Raw genomic sequence first — 24,503 nt, 5'->3', positions numbered from 1 at the left:
TCCGTCCCAAAGCCTGCACCCCCACCCCCTGCCGCAGCCTGGAGCCTGCACCGAGCACAGAGCCTGCACTCCAGACCCCCTCCCCCACCCAAACTCCCTCCCAGAGCCTTAGGCAGTAAATCTAAGTGCGTGTTTTGTCCTTTGAGTGAGGTGCATTATTGAGTGTATATATTTATTAAAACTGCTTGGAAATGACTTCGTCAAAAAAAAGAACACTCATGGAAGAAAAGAGAGTTTTCCAAGACAAATGGGAGAATTTATATTTTTTCACAGAGGTAAAAGATAAAATTCAATGCCTTATTTGTCAGCAAACGATTGCTGTTCCCAAGGAGTATAACGTGCGTCGGCACTATGACACGATGCACCGTGAAAAATATGATGCATTCACCGGAAAAATCCGAGAGGAAAAAGTTCAGCAACTTAAAGCAGCATTTGCCAAGCAAAGAAATTTATTTTCAGGGATTAACAAGTCTAGCGAAGATTCAGTAAGAGCAAGTTTTGTGATAAGCGAAATGATAGCTAAATCATCGCGACCTTTTACAGAAGGCTTATTCATAAAAGAATGTCTTATGAAGGCCAGTGAAATTTTATGTCCTGATAGGAAGAAAGTTTTTGGAGGCATAAGCTTGTCTGCAAATACAGTTGCCTGCAGGATAACGGATTTAGCTGATAATGTGCAAAAACAATTGATTCAAATGGCAAAAGACTTTGAAGTATTTTCAATTGCTCTTGATGAGAGTACAGATGTATCAGATACCGCACAGTGTGCAGTGTTCATTAGAGGTGTGGACTGCAATTTGAATATAACTGAAGAATTGCTAGACTTAATGCCACTGAAGGGTATCACAACGGGACGTGACATATTTCAAGGATTGGAAGAGTGCATTGAAAAAGCTGTTGGTGGCGCTTAGCACTTTCCAGGAGGGAGGGGGGAGGAGTGGGGAGCCGCGCGCTTAGGGGAGGAGGTGGAGAAGAGACAGGGCAGGGGCAGCAAGGGGGCGTGTCAGTGATGCGGATCTCGGGCCAATGCACTAGTCCTCATGCGGCCCTCGGGGTCATTTGAGTTTGAGACCCCTGCACTACGCCATCGGTGTCAACTGTGCACATGAGAACTGGAGTACCTCTTTGACTGAATGCAGCAGCAGCAGCAGCATTCTGCTATCTGCTCCCTCATGGTTGCCTGGGGAAAGGCTGGTCTTATCACAGGTAGCGCTGCGGTGTACATCTTGACCATCCGTGGCGATTAGCTCTTTGCCTTCCACAGCTAACTGTGTAATAGACTATGCAAGGAAGCAGCAGATTCATTTTTATTTTCATTTATGCGCAGAAACTCTTGCCAGTTTTAGTGGTAGAGGGATGCAAGGCTTGGTGCTCCTCTTGACTCCCTTCTGCTCCTGCTTCTGGTCTGGGCCTTGAGACTGAGCAATGCAAACATCCCACCCTCCTGCAACACTGTAGTTGTGTCTCGAAGTGGGGAATAAAAATGTTTATAGCATTGTCATCAAACATGTTACTAGCAATGGGTTTCAACATCTTCACAAGAGCTGCCCCATCAAAAACTATGGCATCTCCTGCCGGAGCTGTATCTTGCAGTTGAACATAGCCCTTCCAGAATAGCCATCAGGTCAGATTGCTTGCCAAGCTGTAGTTTGCCCATCTGAGACAATGAAAGGGAGCATGCCTGATTCTTACACTGAGAGAAATATCCCGGTGACCATCATGTGTTTGGCAAGGTATGTACCAGTCAGAGAAGGGGAGCAGTCATTTGTCAAGGAGAAAAACTGCAACATGGTCTTGGAGATCTCCCGTGCAGGTGGCTGCTGAACAAGGGTAGTTTATTTCGCTTGCTAGGCTCTGATGGCTTTATTTTGTCTTGCAATCCCTGTTACAAACATGGTGTACCGCTGCTGCCTGATCTTCTCAACCTCCATAATGCAATCACAACAGGGTCTGCAATATCTTTGGTGGCGAGTTTAACTAAGTCTACACTCTCTTCTGAGAAAGGGTTGCCCATGTCTTCTATGACCTCAACAAGTGCCTTGACATGTCATGCAAAAGAAACCTAGGCACCTTTCACCTGCTCATGGTGCTTTGTGTTAGACCTTTTCAGGGGGCTCCTTTCTCCACTTCAAATTCTCCTCTCAACCTGGCCATCTCTGGTCCTGCTCTCGTCCGGCACCAGAGGGCTTCTGGACTTCGTGTTACGCCAACAGCTCCACCAGCCCCTTTGATTGTGGCATTATTTTGCTCATGAGCCTGGTCAAGTGCGATTGCAGAGAAAACATGCTGTGTCTTGGGAACCTGACAGTTCCCCTTTTAGCTGTGTCAGGCTACGTGAAGGTTTCCCCTATCTTGCAGGTGAACAGGCACCCATGAAAGCGTAATTAGTATGATCTAAGACAAAGAACCAGGGTGAGAGCTTTCCCAGGCACTCAGTCTATAGTGCAAAGCTGGCCTGCTGGATTGACAGCACATAGGTCAATACAAGAAGCTCCAGATGAAGTGTGGTATGCCAGAAGCAGAACACTGGGTTTTCTCGTTTTCACTTGTCACACCATTTATCATTTCCCAGGGGGACTCCTCTTCCCCGAGACCTTGTGTACTGTGTGCATGCATTCTGGAGCAAGAAGTAGCTTGCTGGTAGCTACTTGGTGGGCACACCTAGTACGTGTGACATGAGACACTTTTCAGGAAGGAGTTGACCATTCTGAGGGAGGCCACTGGGGCCTGAACAAAGACTTGTGTGCATCTGCTGTCTTCTAGCCAGTCTCCAGTCAGCTTTAGACTTGCCATTTCCAGGTGAAGACAACTCAGCATAATAACGAAATTGTCCCCAGCAGGCCAGGCTTAGTATCTTTTTGGTTATGGTGAAAAGGAGCTGATCCACAGTGAACACTGGCACATGATGTAGGTTAGGTGGTGAATAACATTCCTTATCACATCCATGGCAAGACAGATCATTGCCACAGACTTGGAGTCAGCTGGAAGGGGGCAAAGAAGCTTGTGATGGCTGAGCCAAAGTCTGGCACTGGCTGTTTGGCATGGTAAGCTGCCCAGGAAATGTCTTGCTTGCCATTGATGGTATCCAGACTGGCTGCTTGTCTTACCGGGTCAAGCCACCTGCGTTCTTCTTGCAAGGCTTGGGTAATCTGTTGGCAGTCAGTCTTGACTTCACCATTTGCAGAAAGGATGGGAGCGCTGGTTTTCTTCACAATCAATGGAGGGATAAGTGTGAGAAATTCAAGATTCTTCACTGATGCTTCAATGTAACAGGAATTTCCCAGACAGCTCTCTCCAGCTGAGCACTGGGATGCTGAAAAAGTGATATCCCAGTTCTGTGGAAGGAGTCGGTTGCTGTGGTGGAGCTGGGATTCTCATCTATCTCTGACCACAGTAGTGAACAGATCACCAAAAGCTTTAGAGGACTGACTATATTCTCCTCCTCAAAGTGCTGGCATGCATGGTTTGCTATGCTGGTAGAGATAGCCAGTGCGCTGTCCTAGGAGATGGGCAATCCCAGTTTAAAAATGTATCTACTAGCTCACTTATTTTTTGTGTCTGTGCATGAAGTGTCAAACCAGTGTAGACTGGAAAAGGTGTTGCTTGAGCTTTGTTGTGGTACAAACTTTCTGTTCCTTCATGGCAATGGATGTTGCTGTTGCACTGCACCAGCTGTGCCGAACTAGGGGGAGCTGGATAAATAGAAACTTGTTTGGACTGAGTTTTAATGTTTGGACCATCCAATATCACGGACATAGTTGCCAATAGTGACCAGGCACAGACTTTCCTTGGCATCCTGGATCAAATGATCCAGTAAACTGCATTTTTCATTTCAAACATGTCCCTTTGAATGTTTGTTGTTTGGGACAGGTGAAGTGCTTCTCTGTCACAATCTTCCTCGTTATGCTTTTTGTTGGGCATGTCCAATAATCCTGGTTGAAGGCAAGGAGTGCATCACGTCCTTTGTGTGCTTGGATATCTGGAATATGTGATGGGATGTGGGATTTTGGTTTAGCGCCGTGAATGCACCCAACCAGTGTCACCCAGCCAGTGTTCTAGTCTAGCTGTATAGCACCTAGGGAGGTCTGCTTGTTTAAACACTGGAGACACATCTTCATTCAGTCTTGCCTCTTCAATGTACTTTGTCAGTTCAGCAAAGGCAAATCTCTGTGACATCTTCAGTGTGTTTCTTTGCTCAGTTTTTTTCTCCCCAACTTTGTTGTAGAGAGACATCAAACATTTTGCATAGTACTTTGCCTCTTGGGCCTCTAAGTCCCCTGCACTTAGTTTTGCACGCAAGAGCTGATCTTGCAGCTGAAGTATACACGTGCAGGCAACCCAGGCTGAGGGTAGAAGCTTCATGGTGGTCTTCTGATGGTATATTCATTTGACAAACGAAGCACACTTCTTTTTCTGGAGGTCCTTTGTGTTGGTCACTTAAACCTGAGTATTTCTTCTGCAGTTTGTCAGGGTGATCCACAGTTTGTTTTTTAACTTAGCCCTCGTGATTTGGTCCTGTTTATCTTGATGTAGCAGGTTTTGTGCCAATGTCCATTGTTCAATGTCACTTCAGTACCACCATCATCTAATCTACATACGTCTATGGATAGGGGAAATGCATTCAGTTTATGAAAATAGCTGCTATTTTCTGCTAGCATTTGATAGCCATATCCAACATGCTCTCTTAAGTCTCTGCTGACTTAATCAACGCTGCACTTGTGTCTTCCTGACAATGCACACACTTGCTAGAGGAACGGGACGTACCTGTTAATGGACCTCCCTCTCCAACAAGCTTGTATCTTTCTGACATGTTTTGAAGCACTAGTAACAGCCAGTAATAATCTAATACCTTTTGCTACTGTGTACAGTTAATATTAGCCAATCACCAAGCAGCTTTCACACTACCAATGTAGCATCTGAAAGAAAAAAGAGAAATGTGATTAAATTCTGTCAAGACTATGTTGACGATCAAAATTAGTACAAAATGTGTCCTTACACCAATTGTAAAGTTACACTGAGGCAACACCAAGAAGCCATCCCTTGTATTTCCAACTGTAGACCAATGTTATTTGATGACTATGACAATGTTGTTTAAAATGGTTGCCACAGTCAGTATGGCATGAGTTGGCGGTGGTCCCATATCTGAAAATCTTTATTAGGTCATGCCCTAAGACTGTGACAATCTTTTATCATAAAACCCACATTTCCTTTCCCCCTCCACCTCACAAATCTGATTGGCTGCAAGTTAGGTGTTTTAATATAAGGCCTAGATCTGCCAGCTTCACTCATGGCACAATTGGGCCATTAGATTGCAAGCTTTCCTGGGAAGGGATACTGTCACATTGGATTTGCCAATTCTGCACCATGTGCCTTTAGGGTATTGTATAAATGAAACAATAATGATGAGTTACTGGGCCTGGTAACATGGTGATGGCAGGCACTAGCATTGCTAGTGCTCCCCACAGACCAGGACGCACTAAGTCAAAGCAGCACCAGACCCAGCCAGAACAATGGATGCAAAACCTGTGGCCATATCTCCACTGCTACGACCATAGGCCGTGAGTTATATGGGCCTTTGGTGCCCATGCTCCATGGGACCCCAGGCCCCATGCAGGGCCGCCCAGAGGATTCCGGGGGCCCGGGGTCTTCGGCGGCGGGGGGCCCTTCCGTTCCGGGACCCACCGCCAAAGTGCCCTGAAGACCCACGTTGGGAGCCCCCCGCCGCCGAATTGCCGCTGAAGCGGGACCCGCTGCTGAAGTGCAGCCCGGTCTTCGGCGGTAATTCGGCGGGGGGAGGGTCCCCGCCGCGGGTCTTCGGGGCACTTCGGCGGCGGGTCCCGGAACAGAAGGGGCCCCCCGCCACCGAAGACCGGGCTGCACTTCGGCGGCAGGTCCCGCTTCCCCCCCGCCCCAGCCCCTTACCCCCGGCTCCCTCCTTGCCTGGAGTCTCAGCGCCTCGCCGGAACAGCCGCAGCGTGTGGCCGGCGGGGCCTGAGCTCCGCCCCGCTCCGAGCCGCGTGGGGAGGGGGCGGGGCTGGGAGCTCCACGCCGAGCGGAGGGAGCCGAGCTGAGCCCAGAGCTCCCAGCCCCGCCCCCTCCCCATGCCGCTCTGAGCGGGGCGGGGCTCAGAGGCCCCGGCGGAGACTCGGCGCTTGATGCGCTGAGGCTCCAGGAGAGGGGCGGAGGCGGGAGCCTCCGCTGTTCTCTTGGGGGCCCCTGCGGAGCCCGGGGCAAATTGCCCCCTTTGCCCCCCCCCCTCTGGGCGGCCCTGTCCCCATGCTTTGGGAGACCCCGTGCTATGGGTCAGCAACGTGGGGCACTCTCACCTCAGCGGCAGCTCCCCCGCCTCTCCACAAGCCAGGGCAGCTCTGCATGATGCCTCTGTCCTCCCTCCCCACCCCCCCAGCGCTGACCCAGCTCCCAGCCCATTGGCCAGGAACCCGGCCAATGGGAGCCGCAGGCAGCGGCTCTCAGCCCCGGGCAGAGAGAGCCCCAGGAGTCTGTCACTGTCAGACAGAGACACAAAGACACAGCCGGGGGGTTGCGGGGACAGACAGATGTAGCCAGGGGCAAGGGAAAGGAGCAGCAATGGGCACCCTAGGGCTGGCATAAAATACACGGTACAGAGGGGTTTCCTGGGGAGACTATAGCAACACCCCTTCCCCTGCAGAGTAGACCCAGGCTGGAGCTGGCTCCATCCATCACTCCCCCACCTCACACAACCCTCTGCCCCCCTGAAAGATCCCCACCGGCCCTTGTGCCCCCGTCACCCCTCTCCAGAGAGTCCCCACTTTGTGCCTCCAGAGACAGCTCCCCTCCCACTGCCTCCCCTGCTCCCTACAATCTCCCCCTTTGCCTTCCTCCTCCCCCCCAGCCCATTGGTTGGGAGGCTCCGAGCCTATTGGCCACCTCAGCCAATGGGAGCTGCACCTGAGGCAGGGCGCCTGCTTGCAGATGCAGACCTGCCTGGCTGTGCCTCCACAGCACGGGGAGGGGGAGCCACAGGTGAACAAGCCCCGGTCATCATCATCACAGGCCCAGCAATTCTCTGGGTATTTAGAATCATAGAATATCAGGGTTGGAAGGGACCTCAGGAGGTATCTAGTCCAACCCCCTGCTCAAAGCAGGACCAACCCCAACTAAATCATCCCAGCCAGGGCTTTGTCAAGCCTGACCTTAAAAACCTCTAAGGAAGGAGATTCCACCACCTCCCTAGGGAACCCATTCCAGTGCTGCACCACCCTCCTAGTGAAATAGTGTTTCCTAATATCCAACCTAGACCTCCCCCACTGCAACTTGAGACCATTACTCCTTGTTCTGTCATCTTCTACCACTGAGAACAGTCTAGATCCATCCTCTTTGGAACCCCCTTTCAGGTAGTTGAAAGCAGCTATCAAATCCCCCATTCTTCTTTTCTGCAGACTAAACAATCCCAGTTCCCTCAGCCTCTCCTCATAAGTCAAGTGCTCCAGCCTCCTAATCATTTTTTTGCCCTCTGCTGGACTCTTTCCAATTTTTCCACATCCTTCTTATAGTGTGGGGCCCAAAACTGGACACAGCACTCCAGATGAGGCCTCACCAATGTTGAATAGAGAGGAATGATCACATCCCTTGATCTGCTGGCAATGCCCCTACTTATACAGCCCAAAATGCCGTTAGCCTTCTTGGCAACAAGGGCACACTGTTGACTTATATCCAGCTTTTCATCCACTGTAACCCCTAGGTCCTTTTCTGCAGAACTGCTGCCTAGCCACTCGGTCCCTAGTCTGTAGCAGTGCATAGGATTTAATTCCACTGAGGCAAGTAATTCAGTCTACTCTTCCATTCCAGACAGTTTGTGGCTTTTCCTGTAAGAAAACTTACAATTTCTTTGCAAAGAAGTCCATTTATAGTTTTTCACTTGAAGTATATTTTCTGGTTGTTCATAAGCTCATTTATTTTGTTAACTCAGCTTCAAAGGCAATTTTAAATGTCACTTGAATTGTACCTGGTTTTTTCCATTGGTCCAAAACACATGGAAGATGTACAGATTTTTATTTCTGTGGGCCAAACCACCCTATGTAGAAATGTAAATGTCAGAATTAGAAAAGCTCTGCAAGGGTAAGGGTCCCTTCAGGAAATTGTCCTCAAGTCATTAATTCTTCTGGGCATTCCATTCTATTGTTCCCTCCTATAGTGATGGTGGTCAGTGTTTCCACCCACAGGGGAGAGACAGAAGACTGGGTCAACCCTGCAGTGACTCTGCCTCTACCCTTGTTCTCTGTCTGCTCCCTCTACCAGCCCCTTTGGTCTCCCTAGGATTCCCCCTACCATTACTCCCTCTACGTCTTCTTTCTCTGGAGCTTCTCATGAAGTAAAGGCTGTCATTACAGGTTCTTATCTCTGTAATGTATTTCATTTTGATGTATTTATTAAGTGTTAATGAATGCACTATGGTAGTTCCCTTCAGCCCTCTGTATAAATGAATCCTCTTCTTTCCATATGTTTTGCTCATAGGGTTTTCTGCAGCCCTAGGGCAGTCAGCAATAACCTGTGTGCCTTAGCAATGGGGTGAGGGAAGGGGACCATGGGTTCCCTATTTATGTGATTTGCAAGAAGTGTTATCATTACTCAGGGTACCAAATGTATTTAAATGATTTCAGTGCCTTGTAAAATCCCAAAGCTCATTTTCATTTCTCATATAATAATCTCATATACACACATTTTTCATTAATTATATTAATTGAATTAATTATTGTTGTTGTTTTATTAGCTAGGGTTTTTTTTCAGTATGGAAAATTGTGTGCTATTTTATGGGTTGAATGATTGAATGACATAATACCCTCCCCCCACAATGTCCATCACTAAGTCGGGTAATTTTGTTAAGTGTCCGTCATGCAACATGGTGGTGCTCTGTGCTTCAGGGGGACACGGGTCCAGGGCGGCCTGGGAGGTTAGCTGGGGGGCCTGGTGCTGGCAGCAGCAAGTGACCCAATGCCAGCCCACTCTGCTTCACCCCGCTGGTTCCCGGCATTGCTCAGGGGTTTGGGCTTGGGGTATGGGGTGGAGTGGGGGCCAGGTGGGAAGAGGCGGGGTGTAGCGGGGCGTGCTGGGGCTGGGTTGCTCACCGTTGCCAGCACCAGGCCCCCCGCTAACTCCCCAGGCCACCCTGGATCCTCCCTCCCCCTGAAACACAGGGCCCCCCAAAGTGCAGGGACCAGAGCGGTTGCCCCGATCCATCCTATGGATGGACAGCTCCACTTGGGCACCATCAAAAATTATACAAACCTGCTGCCCAAGGCTACAACGATGATCAAACCCCAAGATCCATGGGTCCTACACATGCCTATCACGTGTGGTGTACCTCATCCAGGGCACTAAATGCCCCAGCAACACCACTGTGGTGAAACCAGACAATCACTACGCTCTCAAACAAACTCACACAGGAAAACAATAGACAAAAACACCCTTTCACCTGTGAGTGAGCACTTCACAGAAAGCGATCACTCTGTGGATGACCTCTCAGGCTGCATCCTCAAAGGTGACCTGCACAACCTTCAGAAGACAAGTGTGGGAGCTTAAATTAATAACTGCTGGACACTAAAAATCATGGACTAAATAGAGAAACTGGATTTATGGCTTATTACAACACTAACCCACTAACACCACCTCCCCTCAACATTTCATTTTTTCTCTCTCCTTTTCCCCCTATGACTGGAGGAATGTTAACAGGCCACTTCACCTTGAATGGTCCCTTGAAGAGTATTAACTACTTATGCAAAACAATCTGTTCCACCTTCTGTTTAACTGTGACACTCTGAGGACCTTTTCCAGGCCTGAAGAAGAGCTCTGTGTGGCTTGAAATCTTGTCTGTCTCACCAACTGAAGTTGGTCCAATAAAAGACATCACCTTCCCCACCTGGACTCTCTAATATCCTGGAACCAACATGGCTCCAACTACTGGGTCACTTTTCCTGACCCCTCCCCAAGTGACACTTGTTCTGCAACAAACCTAGTGCGGTGTCACTTAAACGGATGTAGAAAGGCCAGATGCACTATTCAGTTTTAATACTTTCCCGGTAGCTTTATTACCTGGGAGGGGAGAGCATTTCTAATTCACTAACAGTGTGAACACAGCGATTCTTGTATAACCAGAACCTGTCACTTTGATTCTTCCCAGGAGACTGGCAAAATCCACACTGCTTCTCATCCCCCTCTTTGGGGTTCACTACGTGGTATTCGCCCTCTTCCCGGAACATATTGGCGTTGAAGCAAGACTCTATTTCGAATTGGTTCTTGGCTCCTATCAGGTATGAGAGTGAGGGAGCAGCTGGCACAGAGAGAGGCAATAATAGAAGCCACAGCTGTGAACATGGGCCCAGACTCTCTCTCCCTGTGCCACCAACGTGCAGCCCCTTGCACCCTGTGCACTGCCCACACATCAAAACAGGGCAGGGAGGGGGCTGCCGTAGGCTGACAGAGGCAGGAAATAGGTCCTTATTTCTTTATTTAAAAAAAGAGAACTACAAAATAAGAGGGGGGGAATACAGTCGAAGGAGACGTCTGACTGTCCATTAATGCAAACGGAGCATCACCCTTTTGTTGCATGTCAAACTAACAGCCAGAGTGTGACTGTAACCAGCTCAGTACTACCCAGATTCCCTCCCCCGATGCAATTACCCAGAACCCCAGGCATAGTCCCTATTTTACCAAGGAACAGAATGTATCATTGCTGTGAGGGCTGCAAACCAGCCATGTGGCTCCTATGAATAGCTAGGCCCAAACAGCAGCAACCACCTTCTTTAGCTAAACAGCCGCACAGTACTTGTAACAGCATCAATAAAACAGCCATGTTTTGTGACCCACAATGCTAGGAGACTAAGAGGTGAAATTTGCATCCCACTTCTGCCAACTTCTTTGTCCCAAGCATCAGGGACCCTCTCTCTGCATGGAGGACTGTAGACATGCTCTTCGTTGCTCTACGGCACAAATTCGCGGGAGACCACTCTTTCAAACACCAGTGCTCTTTTATTTCCTTGTATTTTCCCACCACCACGTATCTACAGCTTTATACAGTTCGCTATCAGGCAGGTAGCCCCTTGGGGAACAGCTTGTTCTTACAGCTAGCTAGGAGCAACAGGCCCTGACTCCTCACTTTCCTGTTCCTCCCCTCCTACTTCCTTCCTGCTTTATAGGCCTTCCCCCATCAAGCTCACAGGTGTCTCTCCTTTAGGGATTTAATCAGCCACCGCCTGGCAGCTCCAATCTCTTCCCCTTACTGGGAGCTGAGCTAGCAGGCTCTGAGCTGACAGGGGCTGAGTCAGTGCCTTTTGGCCAGCACCCTGTTACAAGGATACCTAGGTAAATAAGATGCAGGAGACTTTCCCACTTCGGCAGATACCTGTGTTGCACATGAGAAGTGGCTCAGATGGAAGTTGAGAGTCTACATACCTTTGACAATCTGGGACGAGGTCAATGGGACCCCAGCATCCTGCACCCATCATTGGTCCCCATTTCACTTCTGGTGACCACAGAAGGCCTTGGTATTGATTTCCAAAGCCCTCTGTGGATCAGGACCCAGCTACATCAGAAACCAGCTCTGCATCCAGGACTCTGAGACCTCTGCATTCCTCCGGGCCAACACAGCTAACCAAGTTTAGAGCATCACATCCAAGAGCTGGAGACACGGCACTATCAGTCCATGGGGTTTACTTGTTGAATGAGCTACCCTAGAAGATTAGACTAAATCAAAGTTTAGTTGGGAAGATGCTGCAAGAAACCCCTGCAGGCTCATACTTACCTGCCATGGCTGAAACCAGGAGGAGGAGATCTACTGCACCCGTCCAGCCCTTAGATGCGACGTGATGGGCGCCACAGGAAAACCTAAGATAGAAAAGAATGAACACCAGGCCAGGCCAGATGTAATCACCGAGCTTCTCTCTGGCCTTGTCTAGCTGTGGCTCCTAATGCCCGTCTTTTCCGAAGTGCCGCCCGATTGTGGCCTCCTCACCTTCTGGTGCCCTGATTCAGACTTGCGCTAATCTTCTGAGCCTCAGACATTTGACTCTTTAACTTCTCTTCCAGCAAACTCCACAAATGCTCCCGGGTTCCACTTAGTAGAGGGAGCCTTTTCCAGTGAACCTCCCCAACCTAGCATCAAGCACAGGGAGGGTGTCATTATAATTCAGGGAGACCAAAGCAAAGAGAAAGATCCATCCCTATTAAGCAATATGCATGCACCTATACTGTGGCCCACGGCCCAGAGACCACCAGACAAAGGCCACAGCCAGCCTTCTGTTCTGGGATAAAATGGGAAGACCTGCCTCCCAATGCAGCCCCCTTGAACCCCTCAGGGACACTCGCCCCCAGAGACTCCTGTCTGCAGTCCCTAGAGCCCCCCTCATCCACTCCGGCGATGGCCGTATTCTGAGCAGATCCCTCCAGGCAAACAAACAGAGCAGGAGGCAAAGTCCCAGGGCAGATCTGGTGGCCCATCATCAGAAACCCACCTCCAATCTCAAATAATGGACCTAGCTCATAGGGTCTCAGAAAGGCTCCCAGAGGCAGGTCCTGGGCTCATTTGCCCTCTGGTTTCAGAGCTGGGCATGTGGGGCCAGAGACAACTCTCCTGGGAGGAGTCTAGTCCTGGGGCTTTTCAGGAGGGTGGAGAAATGCAGCAACATGTTTGTTTTGTGAAACTTCTTCCCTGCTGTTGTATTTCAGGGGTTCCTGGTGGCTCTGCTGTACTGCTTCCTGAATGGGGAGGTGAGTGACTTCCCTTCAACACACATGTGTGCACACATGTATATACAAACACATGCACGTGTGCACACAAATTCACTTGTGAACACATGCACACAGATACATGCAGTGCACACACATATACATATACACACAAGGATACACACACACACACGCACTGCATTGTCTCAGGGTTCCTTTTAGCAGGGCAGGAGCCTTTTCTAATTAACCTCCCCAGTGCGGTGTCTAGCACAGTGATTGTGTCTTAACCACGTCCCTCTTAGGCTCCAGCCCAACCAGCTGTTAAAGGGGGCTCCCTGAGTGCTGGGGGAGGGGGTTTCTGACACTGGTAGGCTAAATCAGCTGAGCTGATGATGTAAAAAGCCACCTTTCATTGGCCTGTAGATATGAGACTCTGCAGCCCTGTGCACCCTTCCCTAGGGTGACCAGATGTCCTGACTTTATAGGGACAGTCCTGATTTTTGGGTCTTTTTCTTATGTAGGCTCCTATTACCTCCCACCCCCTGTCCTGATTTATCACACTTGCTGTCTGGTCACCCTACCCTTCCCTCTCAAAGCCCTTTGCCAAACCTGAATGAGTCCTTGGGGGAGGGGTCTGGGTACTGGCCCCCATTTCCTATGGGTTGAAGTGGAGCTCAAAGTGTGGAAGGCCTAGCTTTTCCCAGCGTTGTTCCAAGGTGATTCTCTGCTGGGCTGTTCCAGGTGCAGGCTGAGATCCAGAGGAACTGGGGCAAATGGCAGTCGTCCATGGAGAGCAATGTCTTCAACCTGGTGACCCAAGACTTTACAGCCTGAGAAGGGAAAGGGCTGGTGATAAACAGCTTCCCAAAGCCTGACCGCTACTCCGTGCTCCACAGCAGCAGCCCCAGCGGGGAGTAGGGCAGCGCCTTGCATTCCACTTTGCCACCCAGTTTGTTTCAGCTTCCTTGGCCAAACATACAGAGATGGGGACTGAGGGAAAAGACCTTGTAGATCCACTCAGAGATTGCTGCAGGGTCGTACTCTGCATTCTATTCTCCAGGGCTTTGTCCAGCTTTGTGTTCAATGTCCCAAGAAACAGACCTTCCTCCCCTTCCCTCAGGGCAATGCCCCACAGGCAAAGATTTTGCACTTGGGAAAAGTTTCCAGAGAGTCAGGGTGTATTCTCCATTCGTTGCCTTCCTCCTAGTTGTAAGCCATGCACTGCTCTAACTCACTCTTTCCCCTCCCTGCCATGGGCCCCCACCCTGCTATCAGCTGTTGTGACTCACGTACCCCACATATCCAACCCGCCAGTCTCCTTAGCAGGTGTAAATACTTAGGGTTTTTCTCCATCTTTCTGGTCCTGAGCTGCACGGGATGCAGCGTCACCTGGCACAGCCTGCCCAGGGCCAGATGTCGGCATCGCCTGATGTGGCCTGCCTGGGCCATATAGAGAAAGGCAATTGTATTCCTGCCCCATGATGTGCTACCTGCCCTGAAGGCCTCTCTTTTGCTGCCATGGTGTGTTTGTTCTTTACGCTCACTCCCAAGGCATTTCAGCCTGGTTACCTGGCAGGTTCTTCTCAGGTGGCTTTGCATGTTTTCAAGCTGAATCTTATTTTCTGTGATTCCTGTTCCTTTCCATGGTGCTCACAGCTCCTCCTGGCTTAATGCCATCTGCAGAATTCATCAGCGTGTGGTTTTCTCCCTCTGCCCAGCCCAGTAATGGAGATGTTGGATGAGGCCAGCCCTTGCACAACACACATCCCCAGCTCCATGCCTTGCTGTTTACCCCTTGCCAACACTTCATCTGATACTTCACCCTTTGGCTTTGGTTCTTCCAGCCCTGTCCCCACCCACAGGACAGGATTCCCACACCCGGCAGTTGGAATCAGAGTGGACAGGGTTCGCTCCTCTGCAAGGAGCCAGCATTAGGGTGAGGTCCTGCTTCAGTCCCAATTTTAGGCTTTTAATGATGTCTTGGCTTCATGCAGGCCCTGTGCATGGGGAGAATTTTGCCCTGTAGCAGGATTTGGTGAGACACTGAACTGGGCTCTCCCCAGAGCTGAGCACCATAGGCTGGGTGCACACTGGGTGCTGAATGCCTCTGAAAATCTGGCCATATGTCAAGCCATCATCATCACCAGTCTTCCCACACCATCAGGGTGTATGTAGCCTTTATTGTTATTTAAAGGTAATTTTAGTGCTGTTCTGTTACACCATCGAGGGCTCGGCTCTGGCGGCTACAGTTCAGCAGAGCTCTCTCTGCCCGTTTTAGCTCTAGAGCTCCTAGGAACACACGAAGCCATAAGCAAATAACAGACAATCACAAGAAGGTTTATTATCTTGTATCCATTTTACTAATGTTACCAACACCGTTATGAGTATCACAGCATATACAACGCCTAGATCTATCCAGGCACCAGTTCTAACTGCAGCCAGACTCACATCCAACACTATCCAGCAACCCACATCCAACAACCCATCCAGCAGTAGGGTCTGGTGGGTCTCTCATGGATTGACCAGCACAGGGATGCTTTCTGCTGGAGTTTGCCCAGAGGAAGTTCAATTTTCCCATTCTGGGCACCCCCTTTTTATAATGTGATTCTGCCTGTACTTATATTCCATGCATGTACATGGAAGTGTCACCCCTCTTTTCATTATTGGGCCTCTAGAAACAGAAGGGACCCGGATTTCTAGAGAATCATAGAATATCAGGGTTGGAAGGGACCTCAGGAGGTATCTAGTCCAACCCCCTGCTCAAAGGAGGACCAATCACCAACTAAATCATCCCAGACAGGGCTTTGTCAAGCCTGACCTTAAAAACCTCTAAGAAAAGAGATTCCACCACCTCCCTAGCATTCCAGTGCTTCACCACCCTCCTAGTGAAAAAGTTTTTCCTAATATTCAAAAAAGGTCATGTATAGGTCATGTAGGTTCTCTTTATTCTCATTGGTATTGACACTCAACCTGTATCCCGAGGTTCAGATGCATGTGGGAGACAGATGTGCCTCTACCACATTTTTATGTTTTAAAATTAATCTTCCAGCTAATTTTTCGCAATGTTACCCTTAGTGCCGCTTTTCCCATCATCTCAGTGCATCGGGTTATTCTTCAGTCACTTACTCTGTCAGCATTTCTTAGCTCCAGGGCCTAAAATAGCTAGGCTAAAATCTTGCAGGCCTCAGCCTACAAGTCTTACATTTCAGCCTTTCTTACTTAGCTAGCTAATCCCTGATTCCCTCTAACTACTGTTCAAGCTTATACTTCTATCATCCTATAGCTTAACTTGATTCACTGTACAATGCTTATATATAACATGACATGGTAATTAATCATAACATCACCCAATAACTGGATAATAAACTAAAATCATTGGCTACAAGGGTCATCAGGCAGGAGTTAAACTGCGCCATTCATTCCTATTCTGGGCTTGTTTTATATGCTGATGTAATAAAGCTGCTTCAGACGTTACTGTGTTACGGCATGTGCCTCTAGCATCAGCCACTCTTGTCTCTTGCTCTAGAGGTGCCAAAGAAATGCCTGTTTAGGTAACCAACTGGGCATTCTGAGAAGATGTCCCAGATACGTCCTGTGCCAAGGGCTGCACTGAAATCCAGAGTCCTTCACCCACCAACACTGTGACTGTCTCCCACCTTGGCTCGCTAATATCCTGGGACCAACACGGCTACAACAACATTGCAAAGTCCCCGTCACTTTTGTCCAGAGGGACTTGTCTTTGTGAGACCACGCCGCTGGCTTCCCTAATCCCTGAGCTGTTTATGATTTCTTCTCTCCTGGCTTATGAAACTTTAATTTTATGGCCCACTCAGAAGAGCGCCCACAGCCCAGGCATTCAGCACCTCAGTCCCAGAGGGAGCCAAAAGCAACAACAAAGTCTGGCCTTTGAGCAGCACAGTGAAGTGGCCACTGATTTTCAGTGCCTCTGTTTTTCCTGTTGCTGCCCAGCCCGAGAGAAAATCAGTGCTTGCCAATGTACAGCTTCCCAAGGATCCCCAGCCTGCAGGAGAGTTGCATCCTCCCGCCCCCGCTCCCCTCACATTTGTATAAGGGGGTAACAGCCCTGTCCTGCCTTGCTAGAGTATGGGAGAGGGGCAAGGAAGGATCTAACACAGACATAGTATCACAACCAGCTCCTGTAAGGGCATAGCCTTCCCCTTTAAAGGCCTGGGGCTAGGCCAGCCCTGATCAATCAGCAGATCTCAAAGTGTTTAACTGAGGATGTCAGTTTCATTATCCCGAGTTTATTGCCAGGGAAACTGAGGCACAGAGAGGGGAAGTGATTTGCTCAAGGTCACCCAGCAGGCCCATGGCAGAGCCAGGAACAGGACCCAAGTGTCCTGACTCCCACTGCTGTGCACTAGGCCACACTACCTCCCTAGACAGATTAGCGCACTCCTGTGCCCAGATCAATAGCTCTAGTGATCCAGCCACTCAGCAGGCCAGTGGCAAAGCTGGGATTAGAACCCAGGTCTCTGTACTCCAACCCAGTGCTTGGCCCACTGGGCTGTACTGCCACACTCTGTAGCTGTAGCCATAGCCATAGCCCAGGTGACTAAAAGCTCTTCTCCTTTTGTAATTATTTGTGCACATAGGAGTGATTTCAATGCAAAGATCTACATCTGTGCTGTGCTAGGCCGGGGAATTTAGGGGCAGGGTGTCAGGAATGTCGGCTTCCCCGCAGCAGCGTTATCTCGGCCACACTGCACAGACGTCTGCAGGTGTCAACATACCTTCCCCGACAATGGAATCACGTCACAAGGATGCAAAGAGGCCTGGCAGCAACTGTTCTCGTGCTCTGCAACACTGAGAGCATGGCCCTCTGCAGCTTGAGCTAACCCATGGCAGCACCTGTCCAAGGATGGGGTGCACTCCCTGTCTCTCGCCATCTTTAAATCAAGACGAGGTGTCGTTCTTAGAGATACTCTGTGGCTCACAGGGAAGGTAAGGGCCGATGAGGAAGCTATCGGGGAAGGGTCTCTGGTCTGTGCTCTCTACAGGAGCTCAGACTCAATGACCTAACGGTCCCTTCTGGCCTTAATGTGTCTGTTACTAAAGGACTAAGCGCCATTCCTAGGAGTTGTGGACAGTCCTAGCCCCCGTGGCCTGGGCACAGAGGAAAGGCACAACACATACAGGCAAGTGGGTAGTGAATCCCTTGTGGGAGCCCCGAATGGGACGTGTGCACTGGAGCAAGGGGGATAATTTTCAGACACAAGCAGTGTACAGACCTAGGGAGCGTACAGGGGGTGGCACCACTGCTACTTTTCACGCACTAGCACCACTGGAGCTAGCGTGGGTACATGCACACCTCCCGCTCCAGTGTGGACAGACCCTGACTCCGCATTGCTTGGCCTGCTGTGTGCTTCTATTCCCAGTGGGGCCCTGGCTCTTGCAGTGACAGAGGGTTGGGGCCCCACGGCCCTGCAGGTTACTCCAGGTGGCCCAGCCTCTCCTTGATGCACACTGGGCCAATCCACAGATGAATGTGAAGGAGCCTGGGCCATGGTGCTGCTTCAGTGAATCTCCTGATGAGCTCTTTGCCATGACCAGCCTGGCCCTGACTCCCTGAGTTCTCACCTGCGCCAGGCTGCTTCCGGGCTGTTCTCCCTGCGGGGGGCAGCTCCAGGGTGGGGGGAGGGTGTTCAAGGCCCTGGTACAGACAAGGCTCAGGCATTAGCATTAGATGACTTGGTGGTACAAGACCTGAGCCGCCTCCTGGTGCTGCCTCCTTGGCAAGTGCATGCTGTGGCCTCCTGGCTACACAAGACCCTTCGACTGCTTGGGTTGCGTCCTTAGTGCGGGAGCAGTGCAGGGCTTTGCTGGGAGCCTGCGGGTGGCACTGTGATACAGCCGGTGCTGACACTGGATACAGCTGCATGGGCTGTGGAATGAGCAGCCGTCCCCAGAGCAGCGGGCACTGGAGACAGGCCCTGTCCAACCCCCCAGGAGCACTGACTGCTACCCTCTTCATTCAACAGCTCGGTCAATGCAGTTATAATGTGAATGCCTGGTGCCTCGGAGAGGAGTGTGTGCTGCTCTGAGGGAGAGACAGGGCCTGCCCTTGTAGAGGTCGGAGAGCAAACAAGGTGCCCTGCCCTTGGGAGGTGGGTAGGGAAATACAGGTGTTCTCCTCTGAGGGGTACTTGGGACCTATCTTCTCCCTCTCTGCGCCACCCACCTCTGTCCCTCAGCTGTGCCCCCACCTGACTTGGTGGGGGATGTGAGCCTTCCTTGCCACATGGTGCTCAGCCCTGGGGGCGAAGAACTGCCTGGGGTGGACGCGACTGCTCTAATGGATCAGAGTGACACATCTGTGCCCTTGCTGATTGGCCCCAGGGCCATGCTAGGAGCTGGCTTGCTAGGCCAGAAGAGCCACCAATAAGCACGGAGAGCTGGTGTCTGACGTGGGGTGACTTACAGGGACCTGCCACACCTGCATTGACTCCCTCTGCCTTGACTGAAGTGACTGGGTAGCTGTTGAGTAACAACCATCTGCAGGAGAGCAGGGCCCAAGATGGGAGGATTCAGCCAGGGTTCATGGGCACCTCCAGGTACTCTCACCCCACAGTGAGACCCAACAAGCCTCATTAGCGTGGCCTGAGCCAGGTGCATGATGTTACGAGGAAAGACACACGGGTGACTCCATGTACCAGGGACAGCTGTGACGGTGCTGGGTGCGCTCTGTGCTTTGCTGCTTCGGGGGTGGAGACACTCTTCTCCATTGGGCTGCAGCAGGGTGACCACTGGCAATGACTGGAGACAGGTGTTCTGGGGCAGGTTCTTCTCTTCACCACCTCCTGCTTTTGGCCATGGCTTCCCCGTGGCAGACCAGGCAGATGGTCTCTTGTTTTCTCCCAGACTCACCTGGTTCCCTCTCACTAGGGGCATGGCTGCCAGGCAGCCCAGCTCACTGGGAAGTCCATGAAAGTCCTTGTGAGGCTGGCTGGAGCTGGAGCTGGGACAGCGTGGCAGGATTTTCCATTGGCCTGAAGGCCACCTCCCTTTGGCCATTTTCCCCCTCCTCGTTATGGCTGAGCGTCATGAGGCGGCTGCCTCCTGTACACCATCTCAGGGCCTGAGGTCACACTATAGACTGCCTGCCTCAGTTTCCCCCTCAAGGAGCTTCTTAAATAATCTTCACACAGCCTTTTCTGCAGCTGTTCTCAAGGCCTCTTCTTGGGGTCTGGGTTTATTGACAGAAACTAAACTCAAAATAAACCTGCAATTTCCCAAGCACAATACAAGTTACCCTCTGGTCAAGGCACTGCCAAGTCTTTCCTGCCTGGAGTGAGTCTCATAGCTCCCTTGCAGGTTTCTCTGCTGGTACTGCCTCTGCTCTGGCTCCTCTCAATCCCCTCCTCCACTGTAGTCCACTGTTGCTGTTTGTAGGGGAAGCACCTGATCCCTCTCAGGTGTGCCTCCTCAGCAATCAGGCCAGGCTGGCCCCAGGTTCGGGGAAGGGCAAGCCAGTTTGTTACACTGAGGCACCTGGGGAAGCCCCTATCAGGTGCATTCACAGCCTGTAGCCTGGGCCTGCTGCATTCTCCCATTGGACCCTCTCGTTGTGGCTGGTTGGGCAGGGTAGTCACAGCAGCTCTCGCCAGCAGCAAGACAGGATCCCAGTCAAGTCCTGGAGCCAGCCCTCACCCCCACAGGCAGTCAGCTCCGCAGGCAGCTAGAGAGACACCTGGAGGCCAGGCAGCGCTGGGAGCACAAGTGCCTCACCTGTGCTGCTGGAAGACCTGGGTGACCTAGTGTAGGGGTCTCAAACTCAAATGACCACAAGGGCCACATGAGGTCTAGTGCATTGGCCTGAGGGCCGCATCACTGACACCCCCACCCTCACTGCCCCCGGCCCTGCCTCCACTCCACCCCTTCCATGAGGCCCCGCCCCTGTTCCCGGCCAATGGGAGCTGCGGGGGGTGGTACCTTGAAGCGAGGCAATGTAGGAGCCCCCCCCAACCCAAAGGGACGTGCTGCCAGCCGCTTAAGGGAGCGGTGCGGGCTCGCGGGGCAATTCCGCAGGCCAGCCCGTGGGCTGTAGTTTGCCCACCCCTGGCCTGGAGGTGGGCGGGGGCCGCGGGGAGCTTGGTGGGCCACACAGAAGAGACCCCCGACCTAGTGTCTGTGCTTCTCCTGAGTGAGAGCTCTGCTATCCCCTCTGCATCCTGTGCGAGTTAGACACGCCAGCGTTATCCGGGGAAGGCTTTCCAGTCCTAGGTGTTCTCGGGGCCTTTCCCCACTGACAAGGATGGGGGCCATATGGCTGGATCCCTGCTCGTTGTACTGAGAGTAGAATTTAGCCCTTCATGTTTCAGGAGCTGCGTGCAGGTCTTTGCAATGGGAATATTCTCTGCCTGGCAGAGGGGAGGGGAGTGCAGGGCTAAGGTGGAGCTCACCGTTTGCCAAGGGACTCCGGGGGCTGTACTAAATAACTTGCTTTGCCTTGGGAAGCTGATTCCTATCCTGGTCTGGGTCACAGGAGCTGTCACGGGACCAGTCACAAAGCTGCCACAGGCATTGTAACACACACACACCTCCTGGGTGTGGGGTTGTGTCCTACCTAGTGGTACCAAGACCACTTAGAGAGAGAGAGAGATTAATGAGCTTGCTCTCCAGCCTTAGCTAACAGCCAGTTGGCTTTTTGCTCATGCATTAAGCTCCAGAGGACCCAAGTTTGATCCCACCCACAGACAGCCAGGGTCTGTTGGTGTTACAGTAGCACCACCCCACTCTCGGATTGCATAGGCCTGTAACATGGGCGCATATGTAGCACGGGGCAGCAAGGGTCAAACCTGGGCCAGGCACAGCCCCTAATCTGAGCCTGGGGAAGTGCCGTGGGGAAGCAGAAACCGCTTCGAAGACTGAAAGGTGAGATCCATGTGGCTTCCTTTGCTCTGGTTCAGAATGGCCATTCCAGGCCAAAGCAGCTTTGGTCTACGCAGAGCTATCCTGAGCCCCCAGTAAGGACCCTGGAGACACCCCGTGTTCTTGGGGAGGAAAGCAAGCAGGCTATGCGGGAAGGAGGGACCCAATATTCCCCATTCATATTTCAGCCTGCACAGTGTCGTGGCACGGGCCTCTCTCCAATCCAGTGCACACTAGTGCCCTGCACCTCTTGGTGGTGAGCGTGAGGTGGGAGCGGGGGAATGGCGAGTAGAGCTGCCTAGTGAGTGACAGTCCCACTTCACAGCAACTTTTGAAGTTCTGACATTTGTTTTTGGTTTGCTGTGGAACAAGCCCCGAACCTTCTGTGACAACCGAATTGTGTCTGAATGTTACTTTTCAGCTCAAATCCTGAGTTTGAGGAGTCTGTGTCCCCACAGCCTGGCAATAGCTCACTGGACTGTGGGAGAACCAGGTTCAGGTCCTAGCCCAGCCTAATTCAAAAATTCCTCTGAGTCAGGAAGAGCAGGGACTGCTCCCCGGGCCTCTCTAAACAGTCCTGATTTTTTAAATTTCTAGCAAAATATTAGAACATAGGAACGGCCATACTGGGTCAGACCAATGGTCCATCTAGCTCAATATCCTGCCTTCCGAGAGTGGCCAGTGCCAGGTACCTCAGAGGGAATGAACTGAACAGGGAATCATCAAGTGATCCATCCCCTGTTGCCCATTCCCCAGCTTCTGGTAAACAGAGGCTAGGGACACCATTCCTGCCCATCCTGGCTAATAGCCATTGATGGACCTATCCCCCATGAACTTATCTTCACAACATCCTCTGGCAAAGGGTTCCACAGGTTGACTGCGCATTGTGTGCAGAAATATTTCCTTTTGCTTGTTTTAAATATGCTGCCAATGAATTTCATGTGTTCACTCCTAGTTCTTGTGTTATGAGAAGGAGTAAATAACATTTCCTTATTTACTTTCTCCACACCAGTCATGATTTTATAGACCTCAATCATATCCCTCCTTAGTCATCTCTTTTCCAAGCTGAAAAGTCCCAGTCTTATTAGTCTCTCCTCATACGGAAGCCATTCTATACCCCTAAGCATTTTTGTTGTCTTTTTCTGAACCTTTTCCAATTCCAATATATCTTTTCTGAGATGGGGTGACCACGTGTGCACGCAGTATTCAAGATGTGACCATACCATGGATTTATATAGAGACAATATGATATTTTCTGTTTTATTATCTATCCCTTTCTTAATGATTCCCAAAATTCTTTTCACTTTTTTGACTGCGGCTGCACATTGAGCAGATGCTTTCTGAGAACTATCCACAATAATGCCAAGATCTTTTTCTTCAGTGGTGACAGCTAATTTAGACCTCATCATTGTATATCTATATAGTTAGGATTATGTTTTCCAATGTGCATTACTTTGCATTTATCAACATTAAATTTCATCTGCCATTTTGTTGCTCTGTCACCCAGTTTTGAGAGACCCCTCTGTATCTCTTCGCAGTCTGCCTGGGTCTTAACTATCTTGAATGGTTTTGTATCATCTGCAAATTTTGCCACCTGACTGTTTACCCCCTTTTCCAGATCATTTATGAACATGTTGAATAAGACTGAGCCCAGTACAGACCCCGGGGAACAAATGATACTAAATATACTCAGATTCCACATCACTAATTTCTCCTCTGCTGAGCTACAAGTTTTCAACCTAACTGTTGTCTCATCTTACTGCCCTGGTTTTGTTTAGCACTGTGGCTCAGATAGTTGATCTGATGTTTCAAAAAGCAGAATGTAAATAGTGTCACCCTCTTTGCCAAACGTTAGCTGGGGCCACCCCCTACCTAACTGTGGGCCATGAACCCCTGGGGACCCACAGACTATGTTGAAGATTTCCAAAGGGATCTGTACCTCGATTTGAAAATTTGTAGGGGGCCACAAATAAAAAAAGGTTGAAAACCCCTGATTTACATGGATACCCCAGTCCTGGGATGGAGGTGGTCACAAACAGCACAATACCCTCTTGGTGGAACTCAACTCAGCATCAGTGCTCAGGTCCCAGAGAGCCACTCTGCATCAAGAATTGACTTTGTGAGAGACCAAGGCAGAGGTCTGCTCCCACAGCCCCCTATACCCGAACCTCGCATAACAAAGTAAAGTAACGCAGCATGTCTTCCCAAGACTGAGCATTTGCTCACACATGAAGAAGACTATTCAGAAAGCCCACTGGCAAGTTTTAAATCAAGTTTCTAAAAGATCTGCTCCAATTCAAACAGGAGTCACTTTGGGGGCGTTCAGTCGCCTGTGTTACACAGATCATACTAGATGGTCACAGTACTCCTTTCTGGCTTTATGCGCCTCCATACCAGCTGGATACATCCTCAAGCAGGTGCCCGGGGGGGGAGTTTCCTACCAATGTGTGGGGTTGTCTCACCCATTTGCCATTTGACTGGCATTGCCGTCTCCCTGTCCCTCCCCTGGGCTTATGCCTAGTTTTAATTCGTGGCTTTTGATGATTTTCTGAGGCAGTGTCTTTCTCTGTTGGCCAGGAGAGTCAAGGGGGGGACAACTGGGGGGGCACAAGTAGGGCAATTTGCCCCAGGCCCCGGGTCCCACAGGGGCCCCCATGAGACTTTTTCGGGGCCCCTGGAGCAGGGTCCTTCACTTGCTCCGGGGGGCCTGGAAAGCTCTCGCGGGGCCCAGGCCTCCGGAGCTTCTTCCGCTCTGTGGCTTCGGTGGCAATTTGACGGCGGGACGTCCTTCCGCTCTGGGACCCGCCACCGAAGTGCCCCGAAGACCCGCAGTGAGGGGTCCTTCCGCCCTGGGCGGCCCTGCTCTGGGTTTCTGTCTCCCTGGATTGGATGAACTGACATCCCTCTCC

General features: G+C 50.8%; 1 protein-coding gene across 1 annotated transcript in view; it reads left to right on the top strand.

Moving 5' to 3' along the window:
- The window catches only part of LOC123356211 (vasoactive intestinal polypeptide receptor 1-like), a 79,116-nt gene extending 62,997 nt beyond the window's left edge, over positions 1–16,119 (top strand). Inside the window, exons 11-13 of the mRNA XM_044999202.1 lie at positions 10,160–10,289; positions 12,703–12,744; positions 13,444–16,119. Of these exons, the coding sequence (XP_044855137.1) occupies positions 10,160–10,289; positions 12,703–12,744; positions 13,444–13,536 (265 nt within the window). The 3' untranslated portion in view covers positions 13,537–16,119. The remainder of the gene's footprint in view (positions 1–10,159; positions 10,290–12,702; positions 12,745–13,443) is intronic.
- The last annotated feature ends 8,384 nt before the right edge of the window (positions 16,120–24,503 follow it).

The sequence above is a fragment of the Mauremys mutica genome, chromosome 25 (genome assembly GCF_020497125.1).
Source record: "Mauremys mutica isolate MM-2020 ecotype Southern chromosome 25, ASM2049712v1, whole genome shotgun sequence".
NCBI lineage: Eukaryota > Metazoa > Chordata > Testudines > Geoemydidae > Mauremys > Mauremys mutica.
The sequence above is the reverse complement of the archived record's forward strand: the minus strand, read 5'-3'. Positions and strand labels throughout refer to the sequence as shown.